Source organism: Tribolium madens, unplaced genomic scaffold (genome assembly GCF_015345945.1).
Source record: "Tribolium madens isolate multiple individuals breed KSU strain unplaced genomic scaffold, Tmad_KSU_1.1 Scaffold_2;HRSCAF=44;Tcas5.2_LGX, whole genome shotgun sequence".
NCBI classification, from domain to species: Eukaryota; Metazoa; Arthropoda; class Insecta; order Coleoptera; family Tenebrionidae; genus Tribolium; species Tribolium madens.
This window is the reverse complement of record NW_025400995.1, coordinates 2,738,229-2,762,059: the sequence shown is the minus strand read 5'-3', so window position 1 is coordinate 2,762,059 and position 23,831 is coordinate 2,738,229. Positions and strand designations below refer to the sequence as shown.

The 23,831-nt window shown below is 33.2% G+C and overlaps 1 protein-coding gene across 2 annotated transcripts in view; it reads right to left on the bottom strand.

Annotated features, from left to right (window-relative positions):
• The window catches only part of LOC123006350 (lachesin-like), a 62,426-nt gene extending 43,982 nt beyond the window's left edge, over positions 1-18,444 (bottom strand). For both annotated transcript variants that reach the window (XM_044400769.1, XM_044400770.1), the window contains exon 1: positions 18,228-18,444. In XM_044400769.1, coding sequence (XP_044256704.1) covers positions 18,228-18,303 — 76 coding nt within the window. In that variant the 5' untranslated portion in view covers positions 18,304-18,444. The remainder of the gene's footprint in view (positions 1-18,227) is intronic.
• Between the last annotated feature and the right edge of the window lie 5,387 nt (positions 18,445-23,831).

The window sequence follows — 23,831 nt, the reverse complement described above, 5'->3', positions numbered from 1 at the left end:
GGGGCGATAAGAATCAATTAAAAAGTAATTTCTTGGTTAAAGATATAAAGCGCGAAAATGCTAAAACGACTCGCGGTAATTTCTATAGGATTATAACACATTCCATCAAAATAGCTGCAACGCTTGAGGGTGTCGTTAACTTGTCATAATTTACTTGACAACCAAATCATTACTTAATGTGACTTATAATATTCATAATATACCCAGAAGAACCGGTTTGTGGGTTAAAACTAGTCAAACCGGTTCGTGGACCGGTATCGGTTTTAGGTAATCGACTGTTTGGTCAGAAAGCAACCCTCAAAATGTCTGTCAGACCAAAGGGTTCACTTACCTCCTTACACCCAAATTACCTACGTTAGGTTCGAGGTCACGTGTAATTTTCATTCGCTTGTTTCCGTTCGATTAAGTTAACGAATGATTTACGATGTCTATCATTCGGTACTTGAAACTAAGGAAATTATCCCGTTTCTAAAAATGCTTCTTTCGTATCAGGCTTTCAAATCTTCAACAATTTCCTCATTCACCTGAGACCGGGAGATCCCGCCACATACTCCATTTCACAGTATTTCTATCCTCCATTATCAAAAGTATAATATATAAATTTAGTTTCAGAGCAAATAATTGTTAAAACCAGTATTGATTTGTAGATTATACTTAAAGAGCTGGTCGTTTAGAACCGTTAAAACAAATCGTATAATAGCAGAAAGGTCCATTTTGAAAATATGTGACATAATTACAAAAGCGGTCCATTTTGCATGAAAATTTGTGACTGTGTCATAAAAACGAGTTCGTTGGGAAATGATGTAGATGACTTATTGTTCTGTGCTTGGGTGACTAATGTGTAGTGTTTTGGTTGCGTTATACTTATTTACATTTTGTATGTTTTCTGTTCCTTTGAGAGAATGCGAGATATGTTCCCGGTGACGTTTAAATGACGTTTCAAAACATGCCAAGACTCGAGTCTCAATTAATATTTTTTTATGATAGGTAACAAACTTCAACATCAGTTTTTACGGTAGAACTCTTTTAGAAAAACCAGATTTTGCCTAAAAATGCAAGTTTCTCGACTAGGAAATTTTATTTGGATCGTTCGTTAAGGGTGATTTTTTCTTCGGTCTTGTGCAATCGTAATGTTAATACTTTGAATATAGGTGTACTGAAAAATATAAAGCCATAAACATAGGCAATAAAGGATATAACCCATTCGGGATATGGCTCGCTTCCCGGGAAATTTGTCGGTTCTGCAGGTGGTCTCGGCGAATTTCGGTCGCACTTTACGGGGTCAGTCATTCCTGAAAGCACTGAAACTTACGGTTGATAAATATTTGTTCATGCATAGATTTGTGGCCTCTTTTCTTAGCGAAATGAAAAATGCAAAAACCTAAGTGAAACGTCCTGTTTTGAAAATTTATTGAAACTCACCGAAATTTAAATTCACCGAGTTGTGACCGTAATGATGCGTTTTATTACTTTCCAATGTCTACCAATCTTCTAATAGCAAAGCTATTTTAAAGTTAATATCAGATATGGACTAGAAAATATATCCTATTGAATGATATGTTATAAATATTCCAATGAAGTACCTCACATTTCATTTCCGAGCACCCAAACATACCTACCTTTAGAAACACCTGAGCTTAAAATGATTGCTTAAAGCTCAAACACAGTTTTCAAATATACTTAACTAACACTTACTTATTCTTTCTCTAAAACTAGCAATTCTTGTAGAAATTTATATACTTCGTTTTCTATAAAACTCGAACACTATACTTAATTCGTATAAATTTCGAAAGGCAAGACAAAGAAATATTAGCCCAATAAAAGCGGCTATTGTTGCGAAACCCGCACTAGATTTGTTTCTTTACAGAGTGGACATAGCTGTTAATCTATTTAAAGCGCACTCATACTGTGTTATTGTTCCAGAAAATCTATAGACACTCATTTAATTTTAACCAATACTTCCAGCCCTAAATAACTTAATTGTTTGATCTGTAAAGGGCAACGACATTCAAATTAACGAACCGTGCGACAAACAGGTACACAAATACACGTATTAGGCTAATTGCCTAATGAAATTTACCAATTAAATATATAATATAATAATGGTCTTGGAAAGTACAAGATGGGTTCTATAAGAGAACCTTGAGGAAGATTATTGATTTGAGTAATCACGTGGTGCTTCCGTATGTATGTTAATATCGATGTAAACTATAGAATCTTGTAGAAATTTGCATCAGCATAAGACACAATTTTTGACAAAAAAAACGTAATAAATTTGTGCTATCATAGAACATTCAAGTTTTATGAGAACGGGGTTAAAATTTCGTGCCGCCAGCAGAAAAGTTTAAAAGCACCCGATATAGCATGTGTTTTAGATATAAAGAATAGATATTTCAACATAAATGCACTTCAAAAATCGCTTTCCGTTCACATAAATTATGGGAACCTCGTAACGAAACTCTTGCTCTAAAACGTCGCGACCAATCTATTTGGAATAATAGGGATTTGGAGCGAATTAACTTCTGATCTTTCAATATTTAGGGATATTCCCCAAAAGAATAAATTTTCATATAAAAATATCCACCGAAAAAATAATATTTCATAATGTTCCAATGAAAAAATCGAACATAAAACTCAACTTAAGAGAGGAAACGCTCGTATTCGCTTAATATACGTTTATGTGCAGACGGGCAAATATCTGCTAGCTCTCGACTCTTCATATCCACTTTTTTAACTCGAAATTCACATTGATGATCAATTATGAACACCACCGCCGGCTTATTAAAAATTCTTACCAATCAACAAAGCTCATATTATTAACTCACAAAATTTATGACACAAAGGGATAGCTTCCAAACAAACATTTTCATTTCAGCGCTTAGAAATCAAAAAACGTTACAGAAATTAACGATTTAACAACATGTATTTACATTAACAAAAAATAGACAATATTTAAATTATATGTTAGAGTCGACAAAATAAAACGTGTTTTAGCACTATTTGGCTTGGTCCCGTATAAACCATGCTGCTAAAATTGGTGGAGGCGCCGGGAAAATGTCGGAAAAAGTTCTTATAAAATTGAAAGTGTTGCAAGAGATTAAATAGTATTTTTGTCGTGCCGTCCTTTATCGATTGAGATAAATCCAGAGTTAGGTTAAAAGTGAAGAGATAAGTCAAAGGATAATTACATAGACGGAGATTAGTGCCGTTTTTATGGTCAGATGTGTAAAATTCTGCAGCCAAGTGTGGAAAGTATTTACTCTCAAATAAACAGAGCTTAGAAGGGATAGGCCTTTCGACGCTCTCGTGTACTCAAGAGCTCTTCAAAGTGCCGCATGATGCTGGTACCAGTTGTCGCTTTAAGAGCATACCGTATGCTGAACACGACTACATGTTCAGGATATCTCGCTACTTTGCACTGGTGCAACTGGGGTCAACCTATTTTCTAGAGACGTGCTTATAGTCTATGACTTAATTATTTCGTAAATGAGCGGAAATTGCTTGTTTGCCGATTCGTTCTTTCCTGACGAGGCTTTCCACCGCCACACTTTCATCGAGAAATATTAAAAATATAAAACAAAACACTTTTAAACCATTTTTATGGTAGATAGAAGTATTGTTTGGGTCACTCTGTACAATACAGGAAAGTTTCCGGTGATTTTTTTCCTGTGACAATCAGGTAATAAAGCGGCGGTATAGTGAATTTTAACGGTATAATTATCTAGTTTAATATCGAAAGTTTATGATGTTATAACGTCAAAGCCGAGTTTTGAAATTTGTGGCTTCAATTATTATTTTCACGACCGTTCGACTAAACTAGAAATTTGTATAAACACCTTTGCTGAGAAATGATGAAGTTAAGTGTTCTCTTTGTGAAGATTGATGAAGTTATGTGTAACCTGCGGTGTTAAGTTCGACGTGTTGATAGACCAGTTGCATCAAAATATTTCAGTTATGATAAATTGAATTTGTAACAGAAGCCACATTTACGAATCAAAAAGATAAAGTTGGATCGTGAGTCAGACCGTTAGGAAATTTCTTGCAATTATGTGTAGTTGGTGTATTACTTTTTGTTTCAACAAATGTTTAACTTTATTTGTACTGAAGCAAAATCATTAAGGTCGTTTCCGCGTCCGTGAGTTTCTATTTAGTGGCATATTGCCTAAGCGGAAACCGCATCTTTGCTGGTGAACTGTTTCTTTATTGAAGTAAATAACCGAAAATACGTCTTACAAATGTAATAAACGTATTTTTGTTAACTTTTAACATTAGAGAAAAAAATTCTTTTTGTAGCGCTCCTAAATTCCCATTACTTACAAAGAAGATACGTCAATATTTAGGGATCCATATTTCCTGATCTAAGCAAGAGAGTCACCTATTGAATACACAAACACATGTCATACCAACCCTTGGAGTCACACCAACTTTTTATTTATATTGTAATAAGAATGATTTTACTACTGACACAATTCTTTGTCGAATTACTGTCACTGCAAAGTATTTGTAAATTCAAACATGGAATGCTATTTAATAAATTAAATTTTTGTTTAATATCGATTTCATTAAAAATACATGCTTTCCAGTCTAACTTGCAATGCAATATTTTAAATGGTATGGTATGACAGCAGTGACATAAATCATGCGTTCAGAACAACATTCTCAAAGTACATTTTCTATTTCTAATAAGACATGAAAAGAAAAACAGTCAACGTCGCAGTCGCAATCAAAACTAAAAATTGTTTTGAGAGTTAAGTTGGGGTGACAATTGAAGTTTTTGTGTTGGTGGTGACTTAGTGAAGAGCGCGTTATTAATTTGAGCATAATTAAGACTAATGTATTTAGGAAAGTTTATTATTTATGTGAATCGCTGGTCGGGCCATGCGGCTGGTATATGTAATATAGCACTTTAGATTATGTCAGTTGAAACATTTGTTCTGAATAAAGTGTACACTGGGCCGATGTGATAGCGGTTCGCCAGCATACATTTGTCGCCACTAACAACGATTACTTCATACGCGAAATTATGATACCTAAGAAGTTCGCCTACTAATTGCCTAATAATTCATACTTTCTTCAAGTCCTCGTCTGGAGAAATTAATGGCCGAAAGTTTGGCCCCGAACGAAATTAACCAGGCACCAGTGAAAAAATAATGAAACACAGTATAGGCTTAATAAAATTTGTTTTGTATCAGCCAATAAATAAATTATTACACAGGGGATTTTCGTCCTGACCGAGTCCTAATGTAAATAGCGATATACCAAGCTCGATTGTTTGTTTTTCTTTTCCTCTCAAATAATTTCAATTTTGATTTATTTAGAATGTGGATTCAACTCACTCTTGTATCTCAATTTGTTTGGTAGTCACTTATGTGTGTAAACAACATGTGTCTCATAAGCCCTAACCCTTATTCATACCCATGATCTGCGGTTTGGCACAGCTTATTATCAATTCCGAGACATTACAGTACAGATCATCCTACACTAATAATTTTGTAAACATTCTCGTATATTGTCATCACTCTATGATTAGCCTCGATTAATTATACTAAGAACGACACCATAAAACAGATCAAAAATACAACCCCACTTTATTACAACCTTAAATTAATTTAATTACACATTAATTAATTATATTAATAACAAGAAAATCCCTCTGATAACCTCCACGAAAACGTAAATATTAATTATTACATCCAAACTCAGCAAAGTTATTATTGAACAGTTTCATATTAATTTAATTAAAATTTATTACAACCGTGTAAAACAGGGAATTTATTACGTAAACTTTCAATTTTTCATCATGTGAGCGATTTTGCTAAAGACGCCAAATGCTACCAATAATACAAACGTTGAATTTTCCTTGGCCATTTAATTTGAATCAGAATGTACCTACAGTTACAACAACGCCTGAATTATTCCCAATCTTCTTATATTCCCAACAAAACGCTGCCTTAAAAAAAATCATCCAAAATTTTTCCCATTATCTCATTCCTTTTTGTTTGTTAAAGCGCTTTGCTTTGCAACTATAAACCAAAATATTTTACTTTAAAAAAATTAATTACCCGAAAATAATTAAGGTTTATAGACTTTCTCTTGTTTTCTTCCAAATGTAATCTTTAAAAGACTTGGAACCAATTTAGCTGCTGAAATAACGTAATCCTGTTTATAGGAGCAAAGAAAAAATCGAAAATTTCATATAAAGAACAAAACATAAAACCATCGATTATTTCTTGGAATGGAATTAATTGCGACCAATCCATAATTAATGAAATAAATTCGTCCCTTTCACCACGCAATTTTCTATCCGAATTTAATTAAAGCAGCTATTTTTCAAGCAGCCACAAGAAAAAATGATGCTTATTTACTTTTTCGGGGATAAAAAGACAAACCATCACGATTGGTGTGACTTAAAAGCTTTTGTGGTAAGTTTCAACTTTGCCAGTGGTTTGTCCAATTCTCCCTAAAATCTAACACAGCAGCGCGTCTCGCATTGTGAAACTAAATCCATCTTTGTTCCATCAGAAGTTTCGAATAATAAAGAAAAAACGATACAATTCGAAATAAATTAATGGCGATCAAAGTGAAACGAAAAACTTGGGAAACCTGCAACATAAGTACATATTTAAAACACTGCAGAAAGACGGTAAAAAAATCATAAAGCTTTTTAAATAATTTATGTTGATTAAGGCTAGCAAGGGACGTACTCAAACACGAAATGGGTTCTGTTGGTTCAACTTTGCGAGACTTGACGGTAGGTTTAGGTTTGTTTCAAGGTTGCTCGACCACTGCGGATTTTTTCATTCATTCATATTTTTTGCAAAAACTATAGTGGTGGGAAATGTTTGAATTGTGCAGCGTATTCGCATATTATGTTGTTTTTGTGTTTAAATATGGAGTGTGAAGATTGGTGAAGAATGGTTGTGTTATTGGAAATAAAGGTTTATTTAGTTGTGATAGGATTTAACCGCACTGTGGTCGATTGCATATTTGCTGTTAAATGTAGTGTTAAAAAGTTGCGGCTTCATTAAAATGTTGCAGTTCTCTTGATTGCCATATTTTAAGCGGATTTTAGCAGGTTGATTGTGACATACGTTAAATAGAGCCGTATGTGTGCGGTAAGCAAACCAGTACGGTTGCATTCATGTATCTGACAGCTGCTTTAGTAATACACCTATTGTCACAAAATAATCATGACATTAACACAGAACTAGCGTTGATTATGCGTGATAATATGTTGAATATAATAGTTTTCAAATTAACAAAGACTAATTGTTAATTATTTTGCATCCCATTATTCCCAGTAACCATTTTTACAACACTTAAAATGGATACTTGTATATTTAATAAATTTGTGGTGTGTGGTTTATAAATTTTTTAAATGTAAATAAAGGGTTTTTATTAAAGCGAGTCATTTGTTTGTTGTTAAAATAAGCTTAAATATTTATGCATTTCGCAATTAACTGCATTACACGTGCAAGAAAATACCAGCCTGAAGAGAGAAACAACTAATAAAATGTATTGTACACTAGGGAAATTAATATCAAGTGTCTTAATCCCAACCTTCTGTGTTGCAAACGGCCGCGTTATTTTTCACAGACTGTGACCTAGTATTATAGCGTAAGTAACGGCCCAAGACAAACTCTTGTTAGATACTCCACCACCAGAAAGCGTCGCATTTTCCCACCAACCGAACTTCTATTAATTCTTTATCTCAATTTACAAGTAATTTACCAAAATAGACAGACACTTTGCTGAGTTTAAGTATTCTCCTAAACACAAATAATTAAATAGGTTTAATCTATCAAAAATGATCGACAAAAATATTAAAGATAATATTCATAAAGGAAACGCGCCGTTCCAGTATTTCTCTTTAGTAGAGGGCGTAAAGGATAATTGTGTTTAAACCCTAACGAAAAGCAGACAATTTAAAAAACCGCGGCATCTTCAATCAACACAATATGGAGCTTGCACTATAAAAGGCCCTGCACTCCGGCAAGCAGCTTTTTACTACACATCCACCCCACCCTAAAATTCTAACTCGTTTAAATTGCTCCCGTTTAGTATGAACACAAACGCCCCACTAAAGCCATTTTTCTAAAATAACACAAACGCGTAATTAACACTACGATGTTTATCAGAAACTTTCGCATTAATTGATCAACTTTGAAACAGTTTAATTAAGCTCGATCATAAAATTTTTACTTCCAAAGCACGACATCTTCGTCCCATTTAACAAATCCGAGCCATTACGATCGATTTTACCGTAAAGCCAATAATTTTCATGCTAAACAACTGGTTCTTTAATTTTTACAGTAGATATCAAACCGAGATTTGTGCAGCAGGTGTTCGCATAAAAACTTTCTTCTGAAAAAAGGTCGCACCTTTGTAACGTCATCTTAGTGTCAAGCGGTTTTAATTCATTGAAAGAAAGAATCGACGCCTTGAGACCTCCTTTTTCCAAATTGTAATATTCCAAACACGTTGCGATTTCAAGAACATCAATCTTTCTAGCCCATATAAAGTCAAACTGTCATAAAAACACACTTGTGTTTGATAACACACAATTTCTCAAACAAATAAGAACAGAACCGAAATTGCCAACCGCAAAGGAATCAATGCGTTGAAAAATAATAAGAGAATTAAACCGGCGCTTCCGCCAAAAACCGGTTCTATTTTCTAAAAGCTCCGAAACTAATTAAACAATGCAGAGTGCTTGCAATAAATACAAAAAAAAAATGAAATTACTCCGATAATTCCGCTAAGTCGCATAATCAGCCGTTTAAAAACGAATAAAGTGTCTCTTGTTTTCAAGTATAGCTCTCTTACCTCTTCGGCGCACGGTTTATTGCATTATCAATACGTACCTAAAGCACGTTCTCTCACAAACTCCGAAAGTTCGCACGACTGATGACTATTTAATAGGTCTTGAAACTATTCCAAATGTTTTCTATAGGTCCGAGGTCAGGCAGGTTAAAGGCGTAACGATTCTTTGGATCCCAAGTTTAAAAATAATAAACTTTAAACTAGTTTTATCAATTTTAAAAACACTCAAATATTATACCGGCCGAGTATTGATTAAATTGATCCCAGTTTGATGAGCCTCGTACTCTATTTTAGCCTTCTAATTTTAAAGTAAAGGGTCTTCGAAACCCATCACAAAAAAGCTGATGTCATATTATCCGCTCAGTTATAGATTCTGAATGAGTTGTCTTATAAATTGATGTTACGGATTACTGATTTAACAGCTAATTTTAAAAGGAATTTTTGTAACGCTAAAAGCGAATTTTCGCAAAAGTCGCTTTATATCCTCGACTTATTAGAAAGGAACAACAAGGGTGTCGTGAGACCTTTGTCCGTTGTAATATAACTTCTGGTTCGATGTCCAATTTTTCTTATCTTTGATGATCAATAGCGCTAATGCTCTTCCAGATATTAGAGATCAAAGTTTGTGATAGGCCTGCGAATGGAGTAAAACAGATACACGATCGGCCAAAATTAAGATACACAAGCTGATTCACCCACTTTTTAATGATTTAATGATTCAATTTAGCACATTTGTCGAAAATTTAGACGCGTTTCATGCATAATTTAGTATGATGAGCACTCGCATAGGTACAAGACGGTTATATTTAGACTTGTTTGAACATTTCGACTGTTTGATTTAGAGTATATTGCAAAGTGTATAATTGAAACGAGTTAAGATTATTTGTTTCTAGTGATGTAAGTGAAAAATTCGGTGTAATCCTTGTGGTCCGGTTATTCTCGAGAGTTTTATTCTGAGATGTGTCAAGAGCAAATTTCATAGAGCAGATGTTTGGGATTTGTTAGGTTTTCAAGTTTAATAAGATAAAAAAAAATGACTTGTTAACAGTGTCGCATTTTATTGATGGTTGTTAATAATGGTATAATTTATGTTTGATGTTGATTGTTGACAGGTTTTGCGGCTTTCATATATCATGCGAATAATGCAAACGATATTGGCTGATAAATAAATAAAGACGTCATTACTGGGCAATAAATTAAATATGAATATGGAACTAAGTCAACTCATTCATCGCCTCATCCATTCAAGCTTTGAGTGGGAATAATAAAGTATTATGTAAACTCCCATGACACATAAAAAATTGTAGATATATAAATGTCTTTCCTGAACTACATACGTTGGAAATGTGCGAATCGTGACCAAAATGCATGATGAATCCTTGCTGAATTTGACACCTGCTACCAGATCAATCTCCCGACTTGTGTTACTATTGCATAGGCTAGGTTCTGTGTTGGAATGCATCACACCATCGCCGACTTATGATGAATGTAGCCCCGATACTAGCTACATATCGTTCGTTTTGTTTTCTTACCATAATAACTCAAATATAGGTTAGTTATTATTAATGGCTTCACTAAGCTATGCTTTAAAAAATTATTCAACAATGCCACGGCACATTAAACATTTTCCTTTAAGTTTACATGTTATAAAAGAAAACCGACAATTGCTACTGTTAAACTCTAAATAACAAATCAGTTAGAACAAATTCCAACTTTTAATAGTCCGATAGTTTCAAGAGTTCCAAACTTTGAACTAAGTGTAAACTAAACCAATTGTTAAACAAAGAAATAACAAAAAGTATCTTTCTAATTACACGAATACAAGATTTCGCTTTCTGTGAGTATTTGCTGATTTGAGCGTTGTTTTCTCATAATCAGCTATTTAAAGTCAAGGATCGTGTTCTTGTTCTTCCAATGCAGTTACCTCCTCTTATTCTATAACAATATGTTTCTAGAGCACGTCTTATAAAAATTGCGTCAGGAGTCGACGGATAATCATTAAATGCATGTTTAAAATTCAACATTTCTCAAAGGATTTAACCTCCGAACTGTAGAACCATGATTGACATTTACGATTTTCACAATGCAATTTAAAATTTCTTTCTGAAACATTGTTTTATATATTCGGCTCAGTAGCCAGCGCTGTGAAATCATTAATGTGTTGCGGTGTGTCAAGCGTTGTTTTGTAATGAATTATTATGAGTTTGTTGCACTTTTAATGCACAATATTTGTAAGCGCGTTTTATTCGAGCAATTTTAAAACTCAGAGAACTTTAGCAAATATTTCAGAAGCGCACACAAACCCAACATAATAATAATTAGTGATAGTGCCTACAGTAATAATCGTGAGACCCATTGTCAGAAACTCACGCGACCTGTTAATTCGCTGATAAGTATCGAGGAAACACGAATCTCAACACTTTCAATCCCTGACGTCAAGACGTTATTATAACAATAACACTGGAAACAATATTTTATCACTTAAATTTTTCTGAAAAATTGGTAAACAATGTTGCGATGTCAGGTTTATATGAAATAAAAATAGAGCAAAGTTGGGTTTCTGTTCTGACAGCTCCATTACGAGCAACGATATCGAATAATTTGTTTTTAATTTTTATTTTAATTTGTTTTTTAACAATTTCCGTCGTCGGAATCAATACATGATCTGTTCCGATTTTAGTTTGCTGTTACTTTGAGTTTCAATTTTCAGATTGGGTGAATAAAATGGTGGTTAAGTTTATAAAATGCATGAAGAAGGAATATTTATATGAGTGTGCAAGTCTGGATATAAAATGTTGATCAATGATAGTGGATTTTATCAGAATTTTATGTGGTGTACGAATTCGTGTGTGAAATATTTAAAAAAGGGAAAAATAAAGAAATGTGGCGGAATAACCTTCGGCGTTTGGTGATAGGGTGAATATTTCGGTGGTGTAATAGAGTCGTTAAAAAGAGTCGTTGTGTTTATTGAGTTTTATGTAAAATTTGGTAGAATGATGTGTGAACATGCGTCGGTGAGGTTTAGTCGTGTATTTGTGGTATAAGGGTTGGAGTGTTATTAAAAGTAATTGTATTAACAATATCAACAAGAGCGGTCTGAAGAGTACCGAGCAGATTACGACGGTTACGACGCAACGAATAATGAACCAGTAGGAATAATAATCTCCACATTAATTATATCTGAACTGTTGACCAACGGTATTAAAATGGAATATAACCGGATAATAAACTAATCTGTTTACTTAATATCGCACGGTGTTAAGTCGCTAGTTGTGACCACAGCTAGTGCATGTCCTAAAACACGAAACTGTTCAAGTGCTTGATAGTATTGGGGGCGGCTCTATTTCTCACTCTCTACTTTTCCGGTTCGGCTTGTCATTACGAATTCCACACCCCCACTGCATCAAGCGGTCGTCAAACACTGGGCCCCATTGCTCTACCAAATCCCACCAGATTTAAATAATAAATTATTTTCAACCCACTCTATCCCGAAACCAGTTAAACTACACACTTTACAAAACAAAAAATGCCCCATTAAGCACCAAAAATTCAAGAAAGTCTTTCGAGAGTCAGTTCAGTAATCGATGCAGTCCATAAACACCGCGTAACAACTCGTTCTCGCCATAATTATCCCACTTTAATAGACTCGTCTAAATTGCATCTTGCATAGAAATAGCACAATCAGCGCAAGTAACACAATGTTCAAACTCCGAATCAAACTTTTATTTACGGGGTTGATTCAAGTACGTCACATGATGATCCATATTGAAATTTTTATTTTAAATAATGACATAATAAATCACGACACATAATGTATTTTTCGCGTGCCTACATTGGATCTTGCTGATAGTAGTACTAATCATCTGTCAACATGAATTTTGGGACTTTAGAGCGAAAAGTGTAATATACAAAAATGTCAACGATTAGTTTTGCATCAGCTATAAAAAACATTACCATTTCACTGAGACGGCGTGTATCAATATATCCTCAAGAATTTGTGACCGCCTATAGGCACAGACACTGGATTCAGGAAAATGTATATAAAAAACGGGTGTAACAATTTCCGGAGTTTCCTCTACCTGTTGGAAAATTATGTGTGTTACCCCTTTTATCATCAATTAGCAACCATTCTACAACATTAAACTCGATGTGGGTCGGTATTAATTTACTATGATTGATGTAAATGCTCCTTTGGTATTTTTATCACCGTTTGGTGCTAGTTGAAACCGGAAAATCACCATCAATTCGGTGATTCTGTCAATCCATTTCATGTCATTTCTAGCTACCTATGTACAGTCCGAAATTACGTTTACAAGATCAACAATGAATAAAAAAGGGTTACTCGAGATTCATTGTTATATTTAACATAAAGAGTTGGGTCATAATTAGTCATTAAAATATAATTAAAACAAACAATGAAAACGTTGCCGCAGTTTTTGACATTATTATATATTAAAAGAAATTAATTATTTCGCATACAAAAACTTCTAATAAATTATTTTAAGTAATTTGTAATTAAAATGATAAACTTGATAGTTTTGAGGAACCTACAAATATTATATAGCGAAAAGTTCAAATATCGTAGCACCTTAATGAACTCGGTAACTAAAACTTTCAGCCATCATGAAATGATTATCTATTTTCAGCAAACTTTTCCTTCTGTCTTTGTCGTTTTCTCAAACAATGAGATATTTGAATGACTGAAAATATTTTCGTGAGAGTTTATTCCCGATATTTGTGTTTATGATCACTGATCACTGATCATTGTTAAGTGAAAAATTTTCGCTCATTAACTTTTGATGAAAAAGCTTAATTAGTCTCAATCCCCACAATTTTGTATCATTAATAAAGTCCATCCAACGTCAACCACGTTAATAAATATTTTAGGCAATGGAAAAAGGTTGTTGACACATAATTATATCTGTTGACACAAAGAATGCGCAAAGTAATGATTATTATAGATACATTATCGGTTAGTATTAAAGTTTCCTAACATCAATATTTAGTGGGTTAAAGTCAATCTGAAAAACTTTTGTAATGAATTTTTTATCAGCAACTTGCTCAAAAGAGAGATTTTATCGGCCGCTTCAATATCAAAAACCAGTTTTATTTAGTTGAATTTTGGTAAAGTGCCGCAAAAAATAGTTATCCGGCGTGCAAATAAAAGCCAGTTTACAACACCTGCGAGACGATATTTTCAGAATCACGGTAATTTCGAGGAGAAGCTTGTAAATAATTTTGGGTTTTGTTTGGCATTGGACGGGATGTATTTTTTGTAAGTTCATTTTCATCAAAATTCAGAATGGAATGACACTGAGAAAAATTGACTCATCTTCGGGAAGTGTGTGTGGAATGTGGTTAAAATGTAGTTAAATTATAATCAAAGTCGGAATTCGAAATGTGTCAATTTTGTGGCTGTTTAGTAAACGGGGCGATAAATTAAAATAGAGAGCAATAAAACAGTTACAGTTGAATGTTAAAACGAGTTAAGTGGTTGAAAATACAAAGTAATTTTTATACATGGAGTTTATGGCACGTGTCTATTTTAATAGAAACAATAAAGTTGTTTGAGGAAGTAACCCTAAATTACAGTGAGTTCGGGAATAGCCTCGTAACATTCTACACACCAGGACAATCTAAATAAATATGTTATAAGCATTACAAGGGACTTGTCATAAAACGCGGCCAACATATAAAGAATTAACTTTGGCGTACTTCGTACATTTGTCTTACTTTGCAAAAAAACTCGGAGTGGTTTCCTTAAATGTAGCATACGTTTTCACCCCAAGTTTAGTTATTTATGAAGCGTGAGTAAAGATATTCTTCGCAATAGTCATACAATTGTTCGTTTCGAGCCTATATGAACCTTTTATAAAATAGTCAATTTAATGAGCTACCGCATATATGAGGGTAATATTAATAAAACATCCAGAAATATATTCCTAGTTTCTCTATATGTCAATCTTTATGGCAGCACATTTTTATTCGATCACAATAAGGTTTATATCAAACATAAAATATATTTTACGACTTTTCTATATAACTAAGAAAATCTCATCAGTTTTTGAATATTTTACCAGTTAACATCAATTTTTAAAAACCCATCAAAATTATTCAATTTTAAATTATCTGCATAGAACTAAATCAAATAATTTATAGTCGCATGTCATTCGAAAATTAATTTCATATATTAAACCTAGTACCAAATATAAATAGACCCAATTTCGTCGACTATCGATTATCCTATTACATTTATTTGTTCTTCCCGATTAAGAATATTCGTGATGTTATGCTCTGTCTTGAAATACAATAAATTTGTAAATTAATATTCCCAACTTTATTGCCGGTGCAGAGCTCGGCCATTTCTTTTCATTCATTTTTTTATAGTCGAACATAAACTATTAAGCAACAATTACTGTCTTTTGACCAAAAATTAAACCAGGTTAGCAAAACTGGTTAACACTGATACCTAAAGAGACCGAGAGAATGGCGACCACAAACTGCATAACATTAGACTCGTTGCAGTTGCTTGGGACAAATAAACTAAATCTACATCGGGTCACAAAGTTTAACACATTTGCTCTGTCAGAAATAAACTCAAAAAACTTGCAGAACAAAAATATAATATTAATTCATTAATAGAGTTTTGGCTTGCTTAAACTTCTTGCTACTTTTAATTATAAAGTTTTAATTGGAAGAAAAAATCATTAAACATAATGTATTATAATACAAAGTTAATATAGTAATCTACTTAATGTTAGTATCGGTTCTGAGCTTTGAGCAATTCTTCAAAGAACGTATATAAAAGCGCTTTGAAACCAATTATTTATTCAATTACAAAACATTGGAAATACTAAGAAGTCGTATAAAACAAAAATCTAATCGAAATACAAGGAAATTCTTTTATTTGAAAAAAATACAGGTAATGCTGAGAATATTATAAATATTAAACCATAATTATTAACCTCGGAAAAGTGTTACGTGCTAAAATAATTTCACCGAATCGATTTGGGAAATTTGTTCATTTACGTTTAATTTGTAATTTTGTATGCGTATTTCGCGTTCGTTGAAAATTTAAGTGAAGTTTTTAATTATTACAAACAGCGATAGCGGGTGTTATCATGTTTTTTTGATAACTTATTACAAAATGCTGCATGCACGTTTAAATTAAAAAATAATTCTAACACGGTTCTTGGAGCGATTATATCTAATGGAGACAAATTTACATTTGGATATTTCACGAGGTTTTTACTTCCAGTCATAACTCATTTCCATGAAAACCAAACTTGTTAGGAGTGAGCTTAGTAGTATTTTAAACATTAATTAACAATTAATTATGATTTTTAAGACAATCTTGAATTTTAATTAAATTTCCCTGATAATTTCATTTGTCCAATATTAATTTGGTCTTAGTACTACTATCCAAACAAATTGAAATTACGTTTGTTCACGACATTTCCAGAAAACTACCAATCAAACAGAGTTTGGTTTGTTTTTCAAGAAGATTGAATTATTGAACAATTTATACATCGGGAATGTTAGTCCAGCAATCAGTTTGATTAGTTTTAAAGACATCGTATAACTTTAGTTAGTGAGATTTTTAATTTTTAAATTAATTCAACAACCCCATCTAAGCACTTCCTCTATATATACATGGAAATTAGTTGTTTATTCACGTTGTTTGCAGTAAGCTTGCTGTGTATCAGCCTAATTTAATGTAAATATTCATACAGAATTCACACTTGTTTTGCGAACTTACAACGACCATCTTTATATTCATATTAAGGCTTCTAATAATATGTTAACAATCCACTCCTATAAAACATTACTAGCGACTAGTTGAATATTTCAAGATTTTTAAACAAAAATATGTTCCACTGAAAGTCTTAGAAGGCATAATACGTTTAATCTTTTTATCCTCGAGTTTTTTCCCTTCTAGTTTATTTCCTCCTTTACAATTTTATATCTTGAAATCCCATCTCTAGTTATAAAATATTCAGTGCTCATTGCGAAACATAAAACTATAAAATTCGAGCAGAATTAAATTTTAAGATTTAGAAAAAGTTGAAATGCTCTCAACATTGAAAATAATATTATGTACTATGACAAAGACTCCACCATGTTTAATAATACCTACTTTAAAAAAATATCTAAATACCTGTTTAAGTAGTTTACATCAAAAGCTTTTGCAACTTTTTAATTATTAAGCCACTAGGTGTTAGTTTAATGTAAATAAGTTGAACAAAGTCAGCCAGTTATGAAAGAGAGTAGAGTACGGAAAATACCTTCACCTTTTATTTATGATTCTAAAAGCAATAAATTTAATGTAATCTTTGGTGAATTTGTTTCACGGCTCATTCAACGTCATAACTGAAACGTATTTAAGTTTCCAAAGATGTAAAAGACAAATTAACTTCGTAATACCTGTTTTGTTTTAAATAAATATCATTCTGCTTTTGTTTCTTTTGATTTCGAGGTGTAATAAATTTTTGTATGCGGCCCAAATAATAAATGCAGTTACACTTAGTAACTAGTTGCTTAAAACTAATAATAAAATCGGCAAATTTCCGACCGCTAGCGGCAATTCAATCTCAACGAGCGTTTAATTATTTAGTTCATTGTAATTAGCATTTTTTCTCATTGCAGTTTCACTGGAACAAACGGCATCAAACGAATTAAATCACAGGCTACACGGTCATAATAAAAACAGTATTCATGGTTTCGCTTTACTCACTTCACCCTTCGGCACATTTCAAAGATTTTTTTATTTCAAGCAAACAGATCCTTAACTGATTGCGTTGATTGTCACCAGTGGCGTAGAATTAGGAGCGGCTTGGAAGATTAATGACAACAAAATTGCAACAACGTGATTTTAGCGCCAAAGCAACAAACAAAACGTTAAAAGAGCAAGTTCTAATTTTCACTCGAAACTTATTTAGATTTACAGAACTGGTGTAATAAAATATATTTTTTAGTTATTAATTCTATCTACGTGATTATAACGTGTTGAAAATACTTGTAAAAGTTGGTCGGCATCGCCAATTAGCACTTCAAAGGCGTTAAAGCTCGGGTGTAAAAGGGTTAAGTCTTAGGGTGTTTACAATTGTGTAAAATTTGTTAGCTGAGTTTATTTAAAGAAAGTAGGAGGAAATTGTTTGGGTGCAGGTGTTTGCGCTCAATCTTCGTTAAAATTAAAGAGAGTATGAACGCTGAGTGTTTTGATTTGGGTTCCAGTCCGGTGGGTTTTCTAAGGTGGGAATAAAACGAAAATTGGTCACGTGGTAAGTGGCTTAATTCGCTTTTGAATGTTGCCGGTCGGAATTTGCAATTTAATTTATGCAATTACGAGCTGCCCTGTTCTCATCGTGATTATACCGGGCTGCACTTAACCGACGGACACTCACCCTGACTGATGATAGTGGCGATGTACACAATACCGATGGCTAAGTACCGGTTGTGCTGTTTCCGCTTCATCACCATCGCATAAGTCACTTGCGTGTCCGCACCTTAAGACCGGTCCGGCTTAGCGCCACTAAAACATGTGTGCTTGAAAAATTACTCGCGGTGCGTGAAACGTCGGCACGTGACGCAGCGTCGCGAATTATCCTGCGAAGGGCACAGTCGGACTGCAACTGTGCGGAAACATGCGGACAGAGAATCTCGTAAGCTCAACTGCGCTGCCGCGTGCGTCTGATGCCACATGCTTTTAAGCTCGATCGCTAACTTTCGGCGTCAATCATTGATCTCACGCTATTTGTATATGACAGTCACCCGCTAATAATAAATCGCATCTTAGACCGGATATCGCCTTGCCAGACTTTCAATTTTACACCAATAACAGACACAACTGGAGCAAAGCTCCGTGGAGGGCAACACTCATACCCGGACCACTTCTCAAATGCACTGCACGAAACAATCTTCCAGACCCTTTTTACACCAAGACATACATACGATCAACAACGCTCTCAAGAGAACGTCACTCTCGATACGAACTGCAAATTCTCACCCACTGCGGCAATAATAAAAAAAACTTACAAATGTTTGCTTACTCCTCTCTAAGCAAGCAACGGAGACACTCTCCTAATCACTTCCAACCAAAACCTGATTTAAAATCATTTCAACTTCTCTTTAGGTGTCCTCGTGCGACACTCGTTGGTCCTTTTTACAAATTGAAGTAGCAGTACATTTAAGACTACAACCCCTTGTCTCGGTTTATTTACCTAGCAAAACGATTCCAACTGCAACACTTTTCGTACACTTGTTTGCTCACATCATTTATTATTCTAACAAATCTTATAATTACGTTCCATTTTCCTATTTTTAATATAATCAATATATCTTTTACGCATTTTATTTTAGATTTTAATACAGATTAAAAGTTTTCCCTTGTCGACAATTTCTTGAAAAAATTTTCTTCCTAGCAATTTTCTCAATAACTATTTGTCACAGGACAAAAATGTTTTTTTTATATGACGAGAAATTAAGAGTTCGGTAATAAATAAAAAATGGTCGATAAACATTAAATTACACAAATTCTTAAAATGTAGTTTTCTAGACGTAAAATTACACGTTGAACACGATGCACAAGTTAAAATGTTCTACGACAAGTAATTTTTAAGATATTGAGTAATAAAGCCAAGAATATAAGCATAAACACTATATACGATTCTGATCAAAAAATTAAAATATTTTGATTCTTATAAAAAATTAGCACTATATGTAAAATCAACCGGAGAATACGCCTGTACAAACCATTTTATCCGAGAAATCATAGTTTTTGAGATATGACTTTTTTATGTAAAAAACTAAAAATGGCTCTGTACCCGGAACCATAACCCGGAACGACTTCCAGTTTACCATTTGATAGAAAATTAAAGGCAGATTTTATCGGTTTTTAACTTTTTGCTCTTATAATATTTTGAAGTGGACATATGTAAAATGTTCCGGGGAATCGATTGGCGTCAAGAAAACTGCAAAATTCGTAATAGTTTTTAAGTTATAGACCTATTTAAATTTTTGATATTTTTGACTTTATCACAAATTTTCTAACTATTCATCGTAGAGCACTAATCTTTTCTGTATATGATAGAAAATTAAATTTTCTTTCCAACGATACCAAATATCTCCAATAAGTCCGAAGTTATTAACAATAAACCGCTCCGCGTCCGAAAACCGCCCAAAATTTTGACAAAAACCGAAAAAATTAAAAACTTCAAAATTGTCCATTTGCACTCTTGTGGGTTCAAAAGACTTAATAAAGCACAAAAACATTGTAAAAATGCGAAAAATAAATTTTTGAAAAATTTTGTGTAAAATATATTGAATGAAAACAATGAAAATGTCGGCGGCGGTGGTGGCTCAGCGGCATAAGGTCCCGCTTTCCAGCAGGTAGGTCCCGAGTTCGAGCCCCGGTCAAGTCGGCAATTTTTCACAAATTCAAATTCAATTATAATTCAAATAAATGTCAAAAGAGGGCGGGCGCATAAGAGCGCGATCTTTAAAAACAAGTGCACATGTTATAATGAGTATAAGAGAGAAAGCGCACAATACTAACTAAAATAAGCACCAATAGATGGCGGGCGTATAAGAGCGCGAACTTTAAAACAAGTATCTAACAAAAGTGAAAATAGTGTAAAAGTTAATAGTAATAATAATAACAAAAGGTAAGTTAAAAGTAATATGAATGAAAGGTAAGTTTTGCATTAAAAATTAAGGAATTTTTTTTTTTAGTGAAATAGATATAAGTAATCAAAAGGTAAGTAATATAAAGAATAATATATATAGTGTATAGTAATATAAAGTATAAGTAAAAGTAGCATGAAATGTATACAGGGTGTTAAAAAAAGAAATATTTCGGGAGGTAGTAGTACGGACCAAAACAAACAAAAAAAATCTTAATAAACATAGGTCCGCAAAGTAACAGAATTTTTAAACGCCGATTACGGCGAAACTAGAGAAGATAGCTCAAAATGCTTGGCAAATTCGTAATCAGCGCGTCAAAATCTATCGGATAAGATAGGTTTAAATTGAATCTGAGACATGTTCAAAAACACTAGTTTATAACGAGCAGGTGTTTTTTTTTATTTTGTAAATTGCGAAAAACTGTATCTCAATGATACAATATTTTGATCTAAACATAAGTAAAATGTTCCGGAAAATCGATTGGCGTCAAGAAAAATTCGTAATGGTTTTAAAGTTATGGTCGAATTTATATTTTTGATATTTTTGACTTTATCAGAAATATTCTCGATAACTGTTTATTGTAAAACACTGATCCTTTTTGTATATGATAGAAAATTAATTTTTTTTTCCAACAGTACCCAACATAAAATGTTATCACTCCGGAATTATTGGCAACAAACCGTTCCGGGTGCCAAGATTGACCAAAATCTCGATAAAAATTTAAAAAAATTTCAACTTTAAAATTAATCCATATAACGTTTTTTACAGTTCTAGAGGTCTTAAAAACTCAAAAAAATGCATAAAACGTTATTGGGTCAAATTTAAGGTGAGCAGTAGTAAAAATAGTAAAAATAGTCAATTTACCTTAAATCGTAAAAACGCTTTAAATATGGTTTCCCAATAAGTCTTTGTCGCAGGACAATGATATTTTCTTTATTAGATAGAAAATTAAAAGAGCTTTCTAGCAATAACAAACATAAAAAAGTTATTCAAAAATCAAAAGTGCTTAAAAGGATATTCTCATTCCACCGGGTTATGGTTGTATATTTTAATTTTTTCTGAGAGGCAGGTTGTAGATTTGAAAGCAAGACTGTAATTTTTGCTGAATTTTTTTGATTAAACTCAATTCTTGTGTTTATAAAATATGATCATTTTGTTCGATGTTAGTCATGAGCAATAAAGTTGGGTGCATCTATTGTAATAAAATCAAATTTAAAGAGGCGGTCCGTTGAATGTGATCATAAAGTGGGCAACGAAAGACGTAAACGTACGTTAAGTTTGGTCGTCTGTATTATACAAAGAAAGTAATATAGTCGAGATGAGTTGGGTTGAATATCTTGGTGCGGATTCTCTGAATTTATGTATATTTAAGAGGTTGATCGAGTCGGAGCGCACTAATTATCAGGTCGGTACCGCTCTAAACGGATGTTCCAGTGGCTCAAACTGTAGAAAAGCAGCGAGAATCCCGAGATGGAAGCCTTTGGATTATGCATGTAGCCGCTGCATAAGACATGTTTGAGCTCGAGACGGCAATCCACATATAGTGGCAGTAGTGCTGGGCCATCAAACATTCATCCGGGTCACAGCATGTACGACCTATCCATCTTACGTTTTGTCGTCGCCCTCTGTTCTACTATCATGCGAACTAAAGATAATAGTTTGCAGTTATGCTACTTGTACACTTTTACCAGCCGCATATGTCATTTCCTCCAATGCGACTTCTAAATAAGATCGAAGGAGTCTGAAAACTCCCAACTTATTTCAGACGTTTCCACTTTCACTAAAGTCATAAACTCAACCAACCCCTCTCGACCATTCTCGCGAAGAAAGAGCTATGAATCACGCAAAATGCATATTGCCTTCTGGACACAATCTTCATAAGAGCACCCCGCCGCACAAATACTTTTACTATAGTTGGTATTACCACAAAAAAAATCGCAAAGAGGTCTAGCCGAAAGCGAACCTTGTTCGCACCCGCATTTTACAAACTTTATTGTAGATTTCAATTATTGGTCATTAAATTGTAATAAAAAAGTAAAGTCGTAAAAAGCTACGTAAAGCATTCAAATTTGTCGCCAAATATACGACTACTCATTAGAAACGGATTGTTGCCATTTCATTAAACACGCTCGAAGTGTCATCTCAATATCAAGTTGGTAGTTTGAAGTTTCTCAGTTCGACATTCAGAGTTAGAGAAATACGTCATTGAATTGAAATAATTAATGTTTTATTTGTTTATTTGCTTGTAGAAAAAGTATAGTATACACCATGTTTTATAAACTTTTTAGACACTTGTTTATTAAACATTTGCTTCGTTCGTGCATAACATAAAACTCGCCATTAAAGTGTTGTTGCATTTCAAAAAAAGTCGAAAAAGAAAAAAGTGTCCGTTGAAGACTTTTCAAGAAAGAAATATTTTATGCACAAAACTTTTTTTAAACTTTAAGTAATGTGAATAGTTAAGAAAATAGAGAAATAAATTCCGCGCCATCTGTCGCATTACAAACGAACCTGTTCCCCTTCAACCTTAAGTACAAACCGACTTATATAGGCTGTTCCGGCAAAAGCCCACATTAGAAGTATAGGGAGTTCTAACAATAATATTTCTAAAATTTTGTTTATAACCATAATCGGTAGGTGCAGCTTAATGCAAATATTTTTAAGATGGCGGCACTTCCTGCTACACCGGAAGTGGATATCAACTTTGTTATTTAAATAAAAAGTTATGGTTTTTATTGGGTTTTTGGATTACTCAAATAATTTTGAGAGAGTTTTCATTAGCCTTCCCTATACTTAAGTTTAACCGTTTTTGAAACTTGAATCTTCCTATTCAATAATCGATAACTCTACCATTTTTTATTATGTTGAAACTGTATTTGAGTATACGAGAAAGAAAGCTTAGATCTTTCCTTTGGTGTATTCATAATTGAAAAATAATAAAACCGCCAAAATGTAAGATTAGGTTTAAAAAACTTCAAATACCCTTAACTCAATTTTTCTAAATAAAACCCCAATTTTTTCTTCAATAAATGGAGGAGAATTTAATATTGCTTCGATCTGTGTTAACATTCTCTACACCTATGTTTGATAGTTTTCAAGTTAAAGTAACTTCTTTTGATATTGTGAGAAATTCATTAGCCATTGCTACTTTAGCATTGGCTGTCATAGAAATAAGAAAAAAATAGAATATCAAAGTTATTTAAATTTAGATTAAATTAATTAATTTGTATTTACAACAAGAATAACACAATAATTGTGAAAAAAACTTGACGTTTTTTCAGTGAGAAATATTTTCATGGCAAACTATGTGAAAACTACCATGGATA